The 20,722-nt window shown below is 43.2% G+C and overlaps 1 protein-coding gene across 1 annotated transcript; it reads left to right on the plus strand.

Moving 5' to 3' along the window:
- Positions 1-11,641: 11,641 nt before the first annotated feature.
- LOC145230308 (uncharacterized) lies at positions 11,642-19,742 on the plus strand. The gene is made up of 3 exons (XM_080095699.1): positions 11,642-12,691; positions 15,384-15,490; positions 18,652-19,742. Exons 1-3 carry the CDS (start codon positions 11,884-11,886, stop codon positions 19,111-19,113), a joined length of 1,377 nt encoding a protein of 458 aa, XP_079951825.1. The 5' UTR covers positions 11,642-11,883; the 3' UTR covers positions 19,114-19,742.
- Positions 19,743-20,722: the final 980 nt, after the last annotated feature.

Consider the following 20,722-nt stretch of genomic DNA (forward strand, 5'->3'; position numbering starts at 1 on the left):
GTGCATCCTAGGAAGGCTTCAAACCGGAACGGTCACGTGTGCTACGCATGGCTGCACGCCAGGACGCGTGAGAATCTAGTTGGTTGCGTCAAAGTCTCGCACGCAGCGACGGATGACGCAGTTAGGACTAAATAACTTCCCTCAATCGTTATTTATTGTCCCCAATTCGTCGTAAGGGACCTTCTATGTGATTGTGTGAACCTGTCGAGTCACTAACAGCTGGTTGGATTCGCGCAAGCCATTCTCATGCACGGACGCTTCAGGCTTTAGGTCGTTGAGAGAAACTGCTCGACGAAATAGGCGATATTTGCGACATTATGACGTATTCCGTCTCATTAAACGGTTCTAGGGTGCTGATTGCGACTTCAAAGGCATTGAGTTTTTTTCGCGTGCGGCCGCGACCTTAAAAGCGACATTGATGCAATTTCGAGTGGTGATTCATGCTCTTTTGCGTACATGCACATATTTTTGTTACAACTTTCATCTGTTCCGTCGCTAAATGAACACATTCCAGCTGTTTTAGTCTAGAAAGCAAATATATCGACCAATAAGTTACTATACACGGGATGTTCAAAAATCTTTTGAACAACACTAGCCCAAATGCTTGAAAACATGCATGCTTCATTTTTGCAAACGTTTTGTTTACCGTTTATCCTGCCATCTGGGTGATATACCTTTTGCGTGTAATTTGATCGTTAAATTCTTTGTAAAATTGATCAACTTTTTTCACAAAATAACGGTTGAATGTTTTAAAAGAACTGTATTAGAAAATGCTGTTATTTGGTTAATACGTGTCACACCCTTTTTTGTACTTCCTGTTTGCATGCAGAACTTCCTTTGCTCCTATGACCTCGAGGTTCGCGAACAAAACTCATATTTGAATATAAAACCAAATACAAACAGGTTTTATTAACTATAGGCGCAACACGAAGACAGGTTTGGAAGGTGGATGAACTCAAATACATGGATGTAGGTCAATGACTTCAAAAAAACAAATCAATGTTTGGTTTAAAATATATTTTAACTTCGTTGCATTTGCTGACGGACTTCTATGTGAAGCAGTAGTGATGACATACGCCCGGTCGTTAACGCTTTTTTAGCATTTTATACCATTCTTGAAACAACTTTATTTTACTGCAAAGTTTCTAAAACAAAGAGGCTGCAATATCTAAAAAGGACTATAGAATTGGAGGTATAACTGTAGTCATAGTACATTGCCTGGTGGTCCTGTACTTAATGAGTCTTGTAGAGGCGGATTTTTACTCAACAAGTCGTTGAGTAATTTATTCTCTGACGTGCTAAAACAGCATCATTGGCATTTCTTACAGAAACAAAAAATACAACATGCAAATTTTTGTTTTGTTGATTTATTGGTCAATTTTATTACTTATTTTCGCTTCTGCAAACAGTCCTAACTCCACTATTGACCGAAAGTGAATGAAATTTCATGTTAGACATAACCTTCACCAAAGATTGTTCTAGTTTTGTTCTTTATGGTTCAAGGTATGGCCAAAACGCTTTCAAAACTTTTTTTTATAAGATCACAAAATGAGTTGAATCAATGTTGGCCTAATTGTAAAATGCTTTAGTGTTGTAACAAGCCAAAAAAACACTAATCGCGTGGAAAATGTCCAGTATTTTAAAGAGTTTTTTAGACTGATCTATGTTCCACATGTACTATCAAAGTGGCCGTTTAAATTATTTAGAAAACCTGCAACATGCAAATTTTTATTGATTTAGTGGTCAATTTTATGACCTATATATGTCTCTGCAAACAGTCCCCAACTCAAAAACTCCAGTAGGCCTATATGTTACACATGTACTTTAAAATTAGCCATTTAAAGTGGGCAATATTGTCAAAACTTAAAGGCAAGGGCCTGAAAAGAAGCCTTTAGTAGAACCATTGCATTGATGATGACAACAGCGATTGTCTATAATAAAGAAGGTATTCAATGTTTACAATTATCTGTATTATGTCAGCCTTTACCAATAGTAAATACAGGGGAATTGCACAAACTACGCTTAGAAGGTATAAAACGTACAGTTGCATAAACTTAAGAAGTATGCCTAGACGCAAACAGAAAAACTGGTGACGTAACGGGCCCAAGTCCAACTCTTGTTTATTGCTTGTCATGACGTAACTATTTAAACTATGACGTTGTAATTGTGCAGTACATACGCTTCTTACAGTTAATGCGAAGACTTTGTCATACAGTTTAAATCTGAAACCTGGAAAAAAAAATTCAATTAAAATTAGAAAGCAGGTTTAAGTTGGTTAATTCAGATTTGTTAGTCAGGCTTTTCGGGTCCGCCACAGGCTTATGTTTGAAAATGAGCTTAATTTGGGTCATTTTTAGTGATTATAACTTTCAGGCCTTTGCTTTTTTTCAAATAAAATCGCGTTCAAACCGGTTATCGGGCTTGTAGGCTACTTTCGGGTAAGGGTCTTTAATTTCAGACCAGCTCTTGGTTAATTGGTGTCAATGTTTGAAAAGCAGTTATTTTGTGGACGTGAGGAAACCCATGGACACTTTTGGTTGCTTTGACCTGTTAATTTACGGTGTAAAACAATTAATAGGGAGCAAAATACATCGCTATTAGGTCTTTGGACTTCGTATAATAATGGGAAATGTACGCAACGTGTGTGGTACAGCAACCATTACCACCTCAGTCGAAAAACAGGTCAATCACTTGCGTATTATACTGACATTTATGGCTATCACGTGCTAGTAAATATGTTAATCACAAGAAGGGGAATTTCGCGCGAAAACCTACCTACCGCAGTACACGGCAAATTATTATTTAAGATGACATTCCTTAAGTAGATTCCCACCGTAGAGGTGCTCTGGAAAGACAAAGGACCGCTATGTACAGGCGCGAGTAAGGAATGCAGCTGTAGGGGTGAGGTCCAGCAGTATGCGGCACAATTAGCATTGCCCGGTAAGATGGTGACGATGGCGTCGCTTCAAGGCGGGGAATTGGGAGCAACTGCGTTCTCACATAATTCCAACGATACAAGCACTTAACAGTGTGATCCACCGGCCCATACGGCACACCCAGCACAGAGGTATAAGCCTTTACCACGCCGATGTAACAACGTGTTTGTTGAGTTATTTCCAGTACACCATCGCTTTAATACATGTTTAATTAATGGCGACCATGCCATAGCGGTGAATGGCGGTGTCTCCGTGATTAGAAGGCCGCACTCAGGGCATTGCTCATCTAATGAAGGCCTATGCTAACGAGAGTTTCCGAATTTTGAAGAGTAATTAGCGAATTCGGCGATTGATTGGCAAGGCAGGTTGGTGGGAAAACAGGTAAGTCAATAGTTCAAAACCGCGATATATTTGGTCACAAACCAAGAAAGGAGGCGCCATCAAAGACAAGTAGTCGTTTATGGGTAATATGCTATAATATGGTCATAGACAAGTACAGACACCCACTGGGAAAACTAAAGAAGACTTAAAATAGGGTGTAAATTGTAGATCCCAAAATGTTGTACTTTGTAGTTCTCAATTACGCACCTAAACCATTAAGGGTAAATGTGTCCTAATGGGCTTCGTTTCACATCAAACTGTAGTTTTTTTTCTGACTAAGCTATGTGAAAACGGAAAGACACAACTTTATTTTTGTGACTCACGTCTCTTATGAAGGCTTGGTCGTTATTGCCGATTTGGGAACTGGTTAAGGGTATGCGAAAACGTCGGAAAGGGGGTTTGAAAAGGTTATGGGAACATTGTCGACGCTAAGCTTCAGTTTCCCGAAGAATTAAAAGTGGCTTGTTTCCCACCATTAAAAGGGTCACCACACAACAAATATATCAAGGTATATGTTTGTATTCATTCGTTAACTTTAGAAACTAAAAATCAAATCCGTTCTATTAATAATCCAAATTAAGGCTTTACTACTAAACATTTTTGCGAATGCTTCTGCTATTATCAATAAAACGTATAGTTTTACGATAATTTGGCTTCATCATCAAAAGACCTATCATTTTTGTAATACTCGTTGAAAATTATTGGAAGATTTTTGTCTTTAAAACTCAACTAAATTTTGTCATTGCAACTATTAAAAATTGGGTTGTCCAATGGGATTTGAACCCACAGGCTATTGAACTATAGCACGCGACGACTTTAAGCGCTTGACTTGCTTATACAAAACTATTTCGCGTGTCGAAATAAAAATAGCAAAAAAACTTGAAAACAAACTTGAATCTGTAGTGGTTTAAACTTGAAGTCGACCTTGAGCGGAAAAATTGAGTGGGTTCAAGAGATTGGTGCTTCGCTAATGACAATGTACCGTATAATTGTCGTCATAGTGCCGTACACCCAGTCTTAGTTTATGTCAAAGTCATTTGATTTGAACAGTTATTTTCTATGTTTCCCCAATGGGCCCGTTAAACATGTTTAAGATGGCCGTGAAGTCCAACAAAGGGGATGTTTATGCTTCTAAAAAAGGGTATTGTTACTTGGCATGTAGCGGTCTATTGGCTTCATGATTTTTTGAGACCCGTTACTGCACATAAATTAGGAACCACTGGTATAAATTAAACAACGATTCAATTTGGCGCGCTTAAGCATTGTCACTCCGAAATCGCGGAATTTTACAAAATGTTTTTACGACTGTTCCAAACAGAGGCTCAATAGGGCAGGGCCGAGGCGCGGTTCTCGTAAATGCGGGCAATTGGCCTTGCATCTGCCGCCGATGCATGTTTAACCTCTGTGCATAGATAATCGTAAAACGCGTACCGCGTCTATAAAATGGAGGGAAGTGTAGCAATAAAGTGGTTGTTTTCCTTGCCGTGCGTCTTAATCTGCTAAACTTAACGTGCTTTGGCGCTATTTCGCTTTCCCACTAACAGTCGCATTTTACGAGTCCGTGCAATGCACGGCCGTCCCCTATTAACTGCAAGCAGATATTTACTTAAAGCCTATCGCCATGAAAGTTCTTGTAGCCGAATGAAGGCACGCGGCACAAACAGCATTAAAACATGCAGCAGCTCGAATCACGAGTTGAAAATTCCACGCTTTGTAGGGCAGTGTGTTTCCCATGTTAAGCTAATTGCAGGTGTCCAAAGCCATAGAGCAGTGTTTTACCCGCTAAATGTGATAGGTGAAAAACCAAAATTGAACACTGACACTAAGTAAGTGCTGCTTGCCACAGACTGACAAAGCATACAGGTTTTATATGCATGGGAAATTGAATTCGTTTTTTCGAGAAGCCTGGAGTGTTGAATAAACAGGTTTAGATTGGAATTGAAAGATCAATGGAGTTATGATGGTGCAGAAATTTGATCCAATTTTCATTGCCAGGTGCCGATTTCTCAGCGACCACTTAACTTGGCAGGTGACCCCTGCTTTAATGTTGTCTATCTCGCTAATTAGTCGAGTGCGGCACGGTAGCCTAAAGGGTCAGTAGAGGAGGTTTCCTAAGATGCGTCGAGACACCAGCGTAGTAAACACTTCCGATAAGCCAGCAGGAGTCGGCTCGCCATTGCCGCTTGGATGTTGTACGAAATACGGAAGTCTCTAGTGCGTAAACCGAAGCGTAAAACGGCCTAACATCGTGCTGGCTGCGGGTAATTATTATCGCCTGTTAATTCACGCCTTAGCAGCGTGTCAGAGACGCCCCTTAGCCGCGCGAGAGTGCTCATTGAAGGCGTGCAATTGGCGGTGCGACAGTCGACAGCAAAGCGATAATTGCTGGAAATTAGACCCGCGCCTTTCAGTTAAAGTGATGGCGGCCGAAAGAAAAGTTGTCAAATGACGAGGCTAATTGTGGCCGAGCCGGCAACTTAGAATTGGCCACAAAGCCGTGTGCGAACGTCAGCGACGGCAATTTGCAAAGACTTTACCGGATAAATGCTCGCGGCCAGTTGCAGTTAACCCTGCAAAATGATGATGAGTAAGCGAAATTGACCGGGACATGATTACTCAAGTCTGGCGAACAACCTGCTGTTAATTGAGCGCCGGGCGACGGAAAATTGGGGATAGGGATCCGAGTGCTGGCCGATGCCTGTCACTTGTTATAATGTTCGGCGTGTCTATCAGTACCTCAACAATTATTCCCGTAGGTTTACCGCAATTCAGGAAGAACGGGTATTACAATTCGCCGAAGAGGTGGATTAGACACTGCCCATTGTGGCGCGAAAAACCTTAATTGGTTTAACTTTAAACTCACACTTTACGTTGACACCACAGAATTAATACTGGCGTTTACTTTCACAAGCGCGTTACATCTGGGTCATTTAAGGTGAGTACTGAAATACAAACGTATATAGGGATATATACAAGCTGTTACTCTGAAGAAGACGACCTGTATAGGACGCCGAAACGTTGTTACAAAAATACAATTGCAAGAAGATCTCTATATAACCTGGAGACAGTGTACACTGTTTCGACCTATAAGGTCTCATCAGTGCAGCTGGTGACAAGAGATCGGCCGTATTGGCTAGCGTAGCCATCCAACGGCACTCCAGTTTGTTGGGAGTAACAGGGTAAAAAACATGCCTCACCTAATCTGTGCGATGCCACAACTGTTGCACTATATAGTTGTGTATGTAGGTAGCATTTGAACTATAGAGACAATAGGTAAAGACACCAGTATTTGAGTGTAAAACATCACAACGTTTCGACAGTTTCTATTGTCATCGCGCCAGGCGAAATAATCCATCAGAAGAAATGCAACACTCAAATACTATTTGTATCCTTTGTGTGCCAAAGGCTAAAGAGTTTAGAGACGAATTTGGACTATAGAGATAGAGACAAAATAACAAAACAGAAGCAAGAATATTGTTTACCAGCCTCCTGCACTTTGAACCATGACGTCGCAACAAAGTTCTATCTATATTCACCCAAGTCTAATTTCGGCCTTCCCCGCCCTACGCGTGTTACGCAATGCAAATATACACAGTTGATTGCAAAACCGGCGACTTATAAACACGCAGCAGGGGCAATAGGCCGGCACGCTATACTGACGCAAAGCATATGTTCAGATGTACACCACCTTTTTTCGAGCATTTGTTTGCACAAGTTGATAATCAAAAGCCTTTGAAATGATCCGCTAGCCCGGTAGCAGTCCATAACTATACTTAAACATTACCCCTTATGTACACAACTGTTCATACAGCAACGAACTTGACTATGGAATGCCTACGGGGCTACCTTAGCACGCAAGCTAGGCGTTTTGGCAATTAGAAATGTAGGTAAGGTATGCCGAATGTATTAGGTATGAGACAAAGCGTGGGTGGTGTATTTACTTACCTCATAGCAATAACTTACAGACTGGCTCGATTGAAAATAGTCGAGTCCTGTTGTATGACATCGACACAAGTTTAGGCCCAGGAAGCCACTCATATCAAGGGTTGTCAGTGGTACAGAAATCGTAAAGCAAGAAAAGTTTATGTGTAAAAAGATAACAAACTGCGTCTTGTAGAGAATTATATAGAGTCCGTGAGAGACATTTTTTGTGTAGAATACACGCTTTTCGAAAGAGATAGATAAAAAGGTGTATAGGCTCATGGCAGTCGAATAATAAATAAATGAGAATTGCCTTGAATAAAAGTTAAATAATATTTGCATTTGTAGGCATCAGTAAAATAGTAATGCAGTTGTATGGAAATACAGAGTCAATCCTAATATTGGGGCATTACTCGTAAAAACAAGTAAAACAACTGAACAAGTAAAACTACTGAAGAATTACCGAAGAATACTGAAGAAGATCAGACCCTCCAACAGGTCATTGATTTACTAGAAAAAATAACTTGGAATGAAAAATATTTTTCAAGTAACAGAATCAGTCAATGGATTTACGAGGAATATATATATATATCGCCTTTCTGACATCTTCAGTTCCATTGACTGACCTGTTACTTGGAAAATATTATCAGGTTTAGTCAGTGGTGGGATTCAAATTGTTTTGTCAGCCAGTTCTATCACAAAAGTCATATTTTTCAGCCGGTTCTGTTACAAAAAGTCTATTATATTGACAGTAACCAGTAAAGCTAACCGGTTAGCTGATCTCATAAAATTTCTGATTCTGTGGAACCGGTGCGGACCGGCTGAATCCTACCACTGGGTTTAGTGAAAAACAAACTAACATAGATGGTGGAAAGGCGGGTAGTTCATACAAAGGTCACAGTACCCAGCCAAGTTTACATTTGGTTGCCAGGTTTGCGGAACCATCTGTATTTCTCAAAACCGACAGTTACGATCAAAGTGACATCCTCAGTAGACTGACAGGTGTCATGAGACCGTTGTGTTGTGGCACCGGCGGTCGCAGTGACACCTCGCAGACAAACCACATCACTGGCCCCAAAAACGATTTTTGAAAATTAGCTGCAAAACTCGTGGGTGGCTTTAAAGCGTTGTCGCGTGGTTGCCATAGTAACAGGTACTCCCAAAATGGAGAATCGGTAGTACAAAGCGGCCACAACACAGAAACATGTTGACAGATTTGCAGTTACAGAATATCGCCTCGTAAACGGGAGAGCAGTGGCGAAAGGGCCTAGGTTGGAAAAATATAAAGACTCTTTTTGCTGGTTCGTATCGTCTGCAGCCCAATATGGGAATCGGATCTTTTTGGAACTTTTCACAAATCCTAAGTAATGTGGGGTTTTAGGTACTTTGCACTCATCTAAAAACATTCTAAACTCAACAACACTTTTGACACGGTGTTAACAAAACAGGAACCTTGTATATAGCTTAGTTATTGCTTGCTGAAACTGCTGCCAAAGAATGTATACATTAGATACAAGCTCTATGGCTGTTTCATATTTAGTCTTTTCAAATTCTGAAGACTAACTTAGTTCAAAAACTATTCATTCCGCCATATTGTGCACCATATTTTGTTCTGCTAAAGTCCAATAACAGACACTTGAATAATATTTAAAGCGTTTCTAATTGGAAACCAACCTAATAACAATGCACAAAAATCACCTAAAACAATCTGTACGCTGGGATTATGAAGTCACAAACAGTATCTTTGTACACAGGCGTGAGCTTCGTTTGATCTTTTGGCTTTCAATTGATACAGTTGTTGTTGGTCTGCGACATGTTTGCATTGTAATCCATCAAAGAATATGAATAGTGGGTCTGGAAATTCGTCTCACTATTCAGTTGTTGGTTTTGGGGCACGAGCCTTTACTTGTGTACAGTACATATACTTTGTAGCTCTGTAGAAATAATGATACATTTGGTAAATTCATGTGTAGATCAAGGTAACTCTAGTTTGCGATTACAGTTATGTTGCAAAAAGTGATATTATTTTACGTTTGTTTGAGTTACGAAAAAAGCAATGTGTTAAAAAAACGTTGAAGTTTTGAAATTGACTTTCCCTGTCAATTGTAATTAGGAGTTTTATGGTATTTACTAAAATTCGATTTACTTTTGTCCGTTATTGGTAAAAATGTTTTGGACGAAGAAATTTAATAAAAGCATTATGAGTACATGCTAAAAAGTAGGTTACGAACCACTGACTTAAGATATATTGTAAGGGGTCACAGTTTCGCATTTGCAAACTAGGAAAAGATTTTTAAGCGAACCGGCGCTAATTGAATACAGAACAGCATGTACCTTATAAGGCCTGCGTTGTGAAGGGTGATATGGAATGCTCAGCACTGGACGACCAAACTTGGCGACTTTCAACCGAGCCCTTATGAACATTCATAAACGGCGTCTGTCTGCTGTTTGTTCCCGAAACCAAACTTCACAACAGCCGGGGCGCGAAACATGTTGTCGCCGACCCACGAATTACCTGGGACGGTTAACGCCTCTCAAAGCAACCCTTTGGCACGGTCAGGTAGGCCGCTATAGGCATTCCAGACAGCAGGTCGTATGTCGGCGTTAGTACAAGCCAAAGTCGAGTACGCCAGGCGACAGGTTGCTCTTGCAAGCCGACGGCCAACGCTTCTCGCATTCCTATCAGTTACAGTCACAAAAACGACTGTTTTGTGGGATTTGGGAGCTTTATGTACGCTTGCAGCTTGCATGTTGACGCTGTTTGTGTGTGTTTACCTGTTTGGTGGTTTTACGCCCCCCAGATAAAGTTGAAATGTTTGCACTGCGCTGATCATGGGCGTGACAAGCGCGAATAGGCTGGGGCTGCCCCCTAAAACCAACGACCTCCATTTCGATTAGACTCTAGGCAATTATGCAACACTCCATTAAATTTCTTTTGTCCCCTACCGTTATAATTGGTAAGGTATACGGATTGTTTCCGTTGGCAAGGGGACTATGGTGTCTGTCGTGCATTGCTGCCAAAAGAGGCCCGGCGCTTGCGGGTTTTTACTCAAGTGCTCACCGAAAAGCGATTTTTAATCGTATAGCGAAATCGAAGCCGCGATAATTAAACACCCAACGACACTTTGTCGCAATATCAATTTAAGCAAAGTACAATTTTCCTGAAAAGAAAACCAGATCTTAGCTACTTCCGTATCCTATTTAAGAGTTTGATGTAGTCGGCTTTTCTGGTGCCAAATCGTTGTAAATTAAGTTCGTACCATGCGCTTTTAAGGTCCGCAATAGAAGAATCTGCAATTATTTACGCCTCTAATACGTGATAAGTCAATAATAGTCCATCTGTGGTAGCGGTTTAATAATGTACATGACGTTGGCCTTTGAATTTATCGTTGCTTAGGTTTACAACGCCCCAAATTATTGCTGTTATTTTGGCTATTAAGTGTTTACTTACCATATTAACCGCACTGTTGCTGTACTTCTGTCAATGCGGCTAATTCGTGACGTAGTACCAACACGCTTAGCTCTTAATAACCCTGGTTATACGAGCCAACAATTAGATACAGTCGCGGTATTGAAACGAATACATTAAGCTTGTAGGTTGGTCTTCCCATCGCTGGCCGCCAAAGCTCATGGCCAGCGGAGCAAGAGCACTTCTATATAATGACAGGGTAGAGCTCGCGCTATATAAAGGACGGATCGCGAAAGGTCCTTCCAAAATTTTGCTGCTAGTGTCGCGGTACGGACATGGAGTAAAGACCGAGGAGCATAGTTGGCAATCAGAAAAGTGGAGCAACTGTGTCAATATGTGTGTTGCACCATAGCTAAGTAACTTGATGAGTATGACTTAGTTTTACTTGGTATGTGGCACAATGCACTAGGTAGAGTGTGGGACCGTTGGCTTTACGGGTGCACAGGTCGATCTGGACAATAGTTTTTTGCGCAGCAGGCAAAGGAGATCGTGGCCGGATGTTTGTGGTCAATACAAACAGTTCAGCGTGTCCAGTCTTGGCCACGTCTCCTGCGCGGCTGGTGGTCACTTAAACCGAGCGCCGTTGTTGTGCACACTTGTCTGTTCCTTGACAAGCTGCGCGTGGATACTATTTGTCTCCCGCGTGTTTCAGGACCAGTCCGATTATTTGGCGGGATTAAGGAGCGCGACGGGCGGCGGCTGGAAGCTGCGGGCGTCGAAGTGTTTTGCAATAGTAAAGTGCGCATGTCCGTCAAGAGGATTATAGATAAGTGCGCTTCAGCGGCGCTAGAAGTTTGTAGCAAATCAGTTACACATAAGTGGTTTAGACAAGGCAGGGTGCTTCAACAAATAAGTTTAAGTGCCAGCAACATATTTTACATTGATAGGGATTAAATAAATGTAAATCGTGTTTGAAACACACAGAGTGTAACATTGTTTTTTTGTGTTTTTGCAGAAACGACGTCCTTCATAAGGTCTCTTTTTGGCTTATTGTGAACCAGCAAAAAGGATTAGGCTGTTGCAATCCAATAGCATCGTTTATAGAAGCACCTTTTTAACCTGATTTGATTACAAAACGCCTGTCTGTAATACGGATTAGACGCAGCCTGTATGAACTGGGAAACAACGGCTGCTAATCTTTCCTGAATTTGCGACCAAAGGAAGCTACAAGCAACGATGGAGGGCCAACAAATCGCCAGCCGCGATTCGACAAAACAGCTTTCTTGCTGTGCAATAACCACCCAAGGACGGGACCAAAACTCGAGATTGAGGGGTACGGGGGTGTTTTTGACCCACCAAGTATCACAAACCGAAACTACACACTTCAACACAATCGCTTCAACCTCTTGTGAACTAAGGAACAGTTTATTGCAAAGAAACATTATTTTCCCGATAACCAGTTTGATAAAGTTGTTACGAACCTGCGCCCAAAAACCTCAATGTGTTGCCTTATTCTTCGTTTTTGTTTTATTTTGCCTCGCCACAACCGCCGACACTGCCCCCGTAAAATCACGCCGGTCTCATTCGACCGGACTTATCCCGTCACCGGAACTTGATACGACCGCCAATGCGACCGCTGAAAGCAATATATCTTCTGTAGAATTGCAACTTGCAGCAAGAAGACCAGAACCCGCTATTTTTGACGCATCGATGCTGGAAAACAGTGATATTCCTACTTCTAAAGCCCGGCGTTCATCGGGAAAGAAAAACAAGGGACGCAAAAACAGAAGCAAGAAGGGAGGCAAAGGCAAGAAGAGAAGAAGAGGTGGAAAACCAAGGAAGAGGACCAAAACTGAAATCCTCAATAAGGAAACTGAAAGAGACATTTTGAAGAACAAAAGCAGTCACAAGTCAAAGGGACTTCAGAATACGAATTCTCCTCGGCGGCAGCGTCTTTACCAAAAGGAAGGGCGCTCTTACCACCTCGCTGTGTTGCCCAACGGGAAAGTTAAAGGAGAACCCAGCGACAAGCAGTCCAACTACAGTAAGTGCCATTTTTGTATTAACAAAAATTAACACAAAGTGACCTTCAATACATGCCAAGCCAGGGCGGTGTATTTGATAAACAAGCGACTTGCGAACGAGAAAAGCTTGACGTGTCTTGATCCCGTTTGAGGGACGGACGATAATAGACTGGAGTGAAGTGTGGAGTGTTTGAGTAATAAGGCGCACTGTTTAACCCGACGTCGTGCGATTGTTTCATATCCCCGCTGAAACCGTCACCTGTCAATTGATGCATACACACAGCGTGGCACGTCTGTTTGTGACGGCACGGAATATTGGGACCTCTAAAACGTCTCGGGCACAACGCGTGGGAACAAGGGGTGCGTCGTGCACACCCAGCGTCCCATGAGCGAACTGTTATTATTACTACCTCGCGCTTAGAAATGTTTCCGAATCGCGTTTGGAAATAACCTTCAACCTTGACACAAACACACGCCACGAAGACGCGAAAACGGTTACGTAGACATTCAAGAATTATTTTCCCCCTTGGAACTGTTTCCGTCGCGTGCTGCGTTGAATTGACAAAGCGCTTTGTTTGTTTTTCGCGAGGCACGCGCCGTACGCCTCGATCCATTGGTTTATAGAAACAGCAAATTTTACCCCGCTAGTCCATCCTGGATACCTCCGTAACATTGCGCGACCAAATGTCAACGTCGCGACCGCGCTCTTCCATCTGTTCTGTCAATGTATTTGCCCCACACCTCAGCGGTGTCAAACTCGTCCTGTTAGCGACTGATACAAAACACATGAGCGAGCCTGTCCACACAGAGAGCGGTCTAATCCACGGTGACGGACCATGTTGGCTAAAAACATCCCGCATTTGGGTTTACAGGACCACGCAGGCCTGTCACATGCGCTCAGGCTGTTACTGTTGTCCACACAGTGTCTATGTTGCCAGCAACAAAATCAATATCCGTCATAACAGGGATCGAGTAACTAGATGGAGATAGCAATACGCAATGCCTTCGCTTTCTCTTGCCCAAAATACAACATGTCAACACGCCAGGTCGCCGCCTGAACAAACGCCAGGACCAATAGGTGAGTGACTTAATGCTGTGGTCCATGTTTACGGTTTGGTATTGCGCAGTGAGACCCTAAACAGCTGAACATCGAAAGTTTGCTCATAACCTAAGTATCAGGCACAACAGGCGTTACGCGCTATTGCGTTGCCAAAGACATGATTCTTTAATTCGAGTGCTTCGCGACATGGACTTTCCGTGGGCTTTAAATTTCCTATTTCCAGAATAAGCACTTTGTCTCGTAATTTTTGAAGAAACCGATCGCCAAATCTTTATGCAGTGAATCACATTAAGCTGTCACAGCTATCTTGTTAACTCAAGCGCTATCGTAAAGCCGTAAAATTGACAAACTTGGCGCGTATGATTGAAAATTGATTTTCTACATCCTCTGTCTATTGGCGCCTTGCGTCGATCAAGCCAAGGTTTATATGGGGGTAAATTGAAAAGCTAAGTTTTACAGCCAGTTTATCAATTTGTTGTGGGATGTTTAATACATTGGCAGCGACAGGGCCGTCTTGTCAGCTGCTAGATTTGCACAGGACTTAAAGGAAACCGCTTTGCACCATATACCCCCCGGAAAGCACTGTAGGGCCGCGGTTTACAATAAATTTAAAACCCGACATAGAATTAACACGCAGCAAATGACTTTTGATTAGGACTCGGCCCCTCCTATTGTTCGCAGGTCAAGCCGTGTTCGTTGTAAACTCATACACGTGTTTAGGCTTTGATACAATAATAACGGCCTTAATTGTCACCTTGCTGGTGCGAGGCAAATCAACCACCTGATTCGACGTCACAAGGCAGTTTGCTTTGCACGGTCTGGCGCTGCTGGTACGGATTAGGCACGAACCGCGCCGGGACTCGATATTTTTAAGTCTCGGCCGCAAAGAAAGTTTCCCGACCTAAAATTTTGCTTGCTGCGTGCTGCGCTGGGCGAATCTCCATAGCAGCAACAAAAAGGTTTTCAACTTCGAGGAAAACACCGTTGTAATCTGTTCCATTCTACTTGTGTGTCTTGCACATAAAAAGGTCCATTCGTCGCGCGAGTAATTATACTTTGTTCGCGCAGGGATTATGCACTTATATCGGCGGCGACTTCTCGAAATTAATCCAAAAGTGGCGAAACCAAAATTCAGCTGATGTTTAGAGGGTTCGACGCGTGCAATAATGCTATCCCATCCCTCTGTGATAACACACTAGCAATTGTAATTCGGAAACCTTTTATTGAGCACTCGCGCTAATGGCTTCGCGTTCCCACACTGCTGATTGTGATCGAACAATACCCTCACGGAAATCGTAACGACCGCGCTGTAGTAATTTGTACAATATTGTGGAAACAGTTTTTGTGTTCTGCCGTCATTACCAGGTGCGAATTACACCGATTTCGGTAGGGATGGTCGCTTATTTTGCATATTATTCTGTATCGATTAAACTGTGCAAAGCACAAGATGTTCTGCGTATTCTAATTTTCTCAATAATTACAAGCTCGGCCCATTGAAGGCGTTATACCGAATCAAGTATTCCCATATGACAAGGCACAGGGTAGAAATCTTGAGCCGTGATCGCTGGTCTGCATGGCCGCTTCAGGGCTGATCCTAGTATTAATGTATTCGTCTTAACTTAGGTTAATAATGTTACGTTTATTTTTTGCAGCTATCCTCGAGATTCAAAGTGTGCAAGAACACGGTGTAGTGACAATAAGAGGAGCTGCCACTGGCCGTTACATTTGTGTCACCAAGCAGGGAAAGGTCAAGGCGAAGGTAAGAACATTGAGCGCAATACGTTTCCGTTTGCTATTTAAAGCTCCCATCATAGCGAGTCAGGTCACTTTGCAATTTGGCAAGCTTGCGAATTACCAAGCAGTGTGGGATCCTAATCCATTTTAACTTCAGTATTGAGAAAATTGAAGATAAATTTGATTTTAGTAATACTTTTCTCCTGGTTATTATTAATAACTTATCAACTAGTTGATTCGTGTGGATTCGGTTTACCACTACAGGCCTCGCAAACATTTGTCCAATTAACATTACACGTTTATTTCTCGGAATACACAAATGCCATTGGTCGACAATCAACACGTGATTAACCGCAACGCTTCCCGCCATTTTCACGCGAAATCGAATTTTTAATTGCGGCTTCCAATAGCGCTATTAACTTCGCGGAAACTAAAGCCTAACTGCCCCCGGATCGGGCTCCGGAGCTCGGTGCGTGGCGTCAATTATCCCCGATGTGCGTCATCAACGTCCATCGGGGCTGACACGGAAACCGGGGTTGAACGGAGAGCCGAATAATCGTCGGACATTTACTTAATGATCGCGGCGCTATTCTCACGACGCGAGGTAATGACCGCGGCGCTAATCGCACGGACACGGTTCCGGATTTGCTTCCAGCGTCGCCACAGCGCAAAGTTGCCTCATTTTCGAGTTCAGTTTTCCGGATATTTGGGTTTGAGCCGGGAAGGTAGGGATTCGCAAAGTAAACTCAACTTAGTGGTGAATAGAGCAATGACGCGCGGCTCGCAAAGATACAGTTGCGTCGCGTGCCCAGAAACGTCTCCTAAATCAACACAAACGCTCCCGCATGCCCTTAAACACGGAATATTCACGCCAGTTTGTTGCTAATGTCAAAACCATGCGGTTACATTCGCATTCCATACTTCCATCATTGGCACAGATATAATCGCAAACGTAAATGATAAAAAGGGCAAAATGAATTACAAAATGTGACTGAAATACTCCAGTGTATTTTGCAAGCGAATGTGTTACAAATATTCTTGTGACCTTTCAAGCCACTTGAAAAATGCGAAGCTGCTTGGAGAAACAAAATTGACAGTTGGTTGGCGACGTGTTTAAGCGTTTCGTGACCGTTTGCATATTGACAGCGCGATAGTAATTGTCTCGGCCCGCTTGGAGCGCTGCCCGCAATCGCACAATTAACTGTTCAATCCGACGAGCACCTCACATCCGTTTTGACTTGATCCTGTGAGATTCGACAGCGCTCAGCAACGTTGACAGGCAGCGCTGACTAACCCTTGATCAACGATAATTTCGCGATACACCCGACAATTTGTTCAATAGCCGATACCGTCTTCTTATTAATCTTCTCGGGCGCTTGGGCAGGTCTTTCAGCAGCGTTTCAACGATTGCGCACCGTAACAGGCAAGCCGCCATTAAATACAACGTCAAGGGCAGGGCCACGGCAAAACGCTGGGAACCGACGGCCGTCCCCGACCTAGACCTTGTTGTTCGAGGAAGCAATCGCTATTAGCCCGCGAATTTCACGTCGAACTGTCATAATTGCAGGCTGCTGGGCCACACCAAGCGCAGGGCGGGGCACAACGCAATTAAAGCCACATCAGAGAGCAAATGCACGGCGATATTAAGCCACTTCTGCGGTGGTGCGGTATGGCCAACCACGGGACCCCGGGTTCGATGTAGACGATAAAATTTCTTGCCCACATGAACATTCGGTTGGTTTGCAAGCGGGCGGGAAAAAAGCAACATCAAAACAGAATCGCTTTATTGGGTCACAATGATCCCTACGTCACTAGCAGCGTGAGAAATCTTTCAGTGAATATAAGATTTGAACGGGACGCCCACCGAGCGACGCGACATGCCTAGGCACGACACGCGACATAGTGTTCCGCGACACGCCTTTTAGCAACCCCCAGCACTCAGCAAAACACAATGGTTCGGCGGCGAGCTTTGTGATGCGTCGTTAAATGCACAACACAAACAGCCTCACTGCGATAGGCTTGAAGCTGCCTTCGGTTGCAGGAGCTGTACACAAGCGACAGTACACACATTGCTTAACCTGTCAACACGCTTGGAGTAAACGATTTCGGTGCATCGTAGTTGAGCCCTTTTCGCGACGAAATTGCGCGTTCCTGAAAACCGCAGTAATTTAGGGTTTGGTGGCATCCTATTTCTGATGCTATTTTAGACCAGTGGCTGAAATCGGCGTCTGGGGCACCGGTGTCGTATTACTAACATTAGCATGGGGTCTTTGCATGGCTCCTGGCGTTGGAAATAATGGATCTTTAGGGCAGCCGTCGGCGATAACTCCAAGACACAATAGCGCTGTTTATTTAAGTGGCAATGTCGCAGGGTAGCCGTAGCACGCAAGGCAGATTCGTATCGCCGCCATCGCAGAATGAACGCGAAATCCCGTGAAAGCAAGTTGGAATTACAGGGGGCCTAGTCTAAGGAGCGTGCGGAATGCAGCGCGGGACAAACATGGCGCGGTAAGGGAACAACAAGCCCCGATAAACATCAGCTGTTCCCGCACCCTGCTACTTGTGAGCGATCGGCGAATATCAAAGTTACTGTGGTGCCCTCCACTTCAAGTTCTGCCCATTCGTTTCCAGTCAAGCCCGAACGAACTGGGGGAGGGAGAGGGCTTTGCGTATCCCTGAGGACACGACCTTGCTCGCTTGCATGTTGTTTTATAGTTAACAAAGAGTTTTGAGGTCGGACGTTGTCAGGATCCTTCAGTGGCAAATTCCGTGGTCTACCTGCGGTACCTTGGTTTCATGTTACACTGGCGCGTGCAACCGCCGACAATGGGCATTATTTGCCGGACAAACGGCTCTGCCCCGCACTTTTAACCTCGCGTGTCTTTGCATCCGTCGCCCGCAAAAGGGAATAATCGCATGCGAAGATCCGATTGTCCCTGCAGCACGTGTTCGTTGCAACCTAACACCGCAAGCGCGCCTTGGTGAATCATAATACAGCCACACACTTGAAAAGCGAACAATTAACGGATCTTGGATGGTATTAAGTGATCGAAAATTCGCCCGCTAACCTACAAGCTCGAGAACAACTCGACCTATAGTGGTAAACCGAAGTGCGCTTTCTTTATATTGTACAGACTACACCGTTAACAGTTTCAAGCCGTTTTAACAGGGTTTTTCTCTTTACAGATACGATACCAGCCCAAACAATGCAACTTCACTGAGAGCATTTTGTCCAATAATCAAAACACCTACAAGTCGCTGACAAAAAAATGCAAGAATTGTTTCCTGAGCATGAAACGCAACGGGAAGGTGCCGAAAATCAAAAACCAGAACCCGAACTCGCCCAAGACGCACTTTTTACCCCGATCCGCCCAAGCTGCAGCCTACAAACCTGCCGAAATCACCATCCAAGTAACGTCCCTTCTTCCCTCGTCTTCTACTGACCCTGTAAAAGTATTCGCGACGACCTCGTCTTCGTCGAAAGTGTCAGTGTGGCCGACGTCGTCACGCGATACAGGAAAGCGCTCGAAAAAACGTCCACGAAAAGGGAGGGGGCCTGCAAAGGGGGGCAAGCCCTCTCGGGGGCACTCCACCCGGCGTCAGCAAGCCGGTGGGAAACGTAGCCGCAAGGAAATAGTGCTTCGATGATTGGAACCCATTCCTAGGCGAGTGCCAGAACCGGTTTATCACGTGAAACGATGAGCGACGGCCCGAGACTAATGCGGTGCATTGTGGGTAGATGACACGTGACTAACGATTTGACCAATGACCGAGCTCTTCACTTTGAAGTTGTGCTGGAGTCTGTATATTACCGAAAAACGCAGCAGATTCGCTTGATGCGAAGTGCTGAAACGGTAGTTTGGTGCAAAACAGCGGGCTAAACACTCCTTAGTCCTGCCTCCGTTAATATTTATTTTGTTTCCTGAAGAAAATATATTCTATATCTGTTGACGCTAACGCTGGTTCGTTCCCTTCACTGTAGCGTCTGTTTATTTCTTTTTCTATTCTTGTCGTTATATTTATACCGCTCTGATGCTACAAGGCATTTGTTAACCTGTTTTAGAGAAAACTGAAATGGGCTAAAATTCTTTACTTTCCTCTTATCCTTTCTATGTTGAACACGTGACCAAAAGGCGGGAAACTCTGGCTGAAATTTTTTGTCGATATTTTAACAAGTTTCGATTGAGTTCCTTGCATTCGAGTTTTTTTCGCTTTTTTCTATTTATTTTGCGCCTTTTTTCGAAAATACAGTAACTGAAATAAAACGTGTTTGTTGACGATGGATTTTTAAAAGACTTCAAGCAACAGAAAAAAAGCAAGACCAAATTCAAGTTTGTAACAAAATTTCGTTACCATCTGTAATCAACCTTTTAAATTAATCAGACAAAAAGATTTTGAAGGTGCTATTAAATTGATAGTTGTATAAATGTTATGTGGATAAAAGGAGCCCATTAAAGCAGCAGTTATACAGATACACTACAATTATCAAATCATTAAAAGAAGTGATTTGAACTGACGACAAGTAGGACAAACCATAGTGGCACGTTTAAAAACGACAACATAATATATAGAAAAACGAAAATGATTTTGCGTATTTGAGACGTTTTTTATTCGCAAGACCTATATTCATTAAAATTGTTCTAAAAACTGACAAATCTAATTCGGTAGTTATTAAGTTCAAAGACATAATTGTCTGTACTCCACAGAAATTGAGTCTTACAATTTAACAAGCTTTTAGGTGTTAAAACTCGTCGAGAATGAGAAAGTTTTGGCTGCCGGCTATACAGTCTAAAATCCTCCGGTTTTCGAAACGTAAAATCCCGTTTCATACTTGTGATAGTTATCAGTTTTTTTTCAAAAGTAAAATAGGCGTTATACAACAGGTGTGCGTTTCAAAGTTTTTAGTCGTTTCCGACCGAAAGCCGGCGCTGGTGAAGGTTTTGTGGTGAACCGGCGGTTGTATCTTCTACCGCTGATCTACCAGAAGCTAAAGAGGCAAACATCGGCATATGACGTGGTAGCATTGACACACAGAAATCAGCGTCAGTTCGGCGAGCCACTAAGCCTATTGGGTCAAGTGTAATTGCACCTTGAAAGCCTGAAAACGTGTCGGACGACCCACTGCACTGTCAGCCCTCTGTCTTTTTGCAAGTTGATCGCCGTTGAACGGAAATAAGAAGATAATGCCTGGAAAGCACTCACGCCTCTTGATGTAAACCAAAACCGCGCGAAAAGTCAGCAAGACCTGCCAGAACCA

The sequence above is a fragment of the Phallusia mammillata genome, chromosome 5, assembly GCF_965637545.1.
Source record: "Phallusia mammillata chromosome 5, kaPhaMamm4.hap1.1, whole genome shotgun sequence".
In the NCBI taxonomy this organism is placed as follows: Eukaryota; Metazoa; Chordata; class Ascidiacea; order Phlebobranchia; family Ascidiidae; genus Phallusia; species Phallusia mammillata.

What these genes read in the sequence shown, in the direction of transcription:
- LOC145230308 (XM_080095699.1), top strand. Translation starts at nt 11,884, where the DNA reads ATGGAGGGCCAACAAATCGCCAGCCGCGATTCGACAAAACAGCTTTCT. An exon ending in CGACAAGCAGTCCAACTACA is followed by an intron (nt 12,692 to 15,383) that starts GTAAGTGCCATT and finishes TATTTTTTGCAG; the next exon opens with CTATCCTCGAGATTCAAAGT. An exon ending in AGGGAAAGGTCAAGGCGAAG is followed by an intron (nt 15,491 to 18,651) that starts GTAAGAACATTG and finishes TTCTCTTTACAG; the next exon opens with ATACGATACCAGCCCAAACA.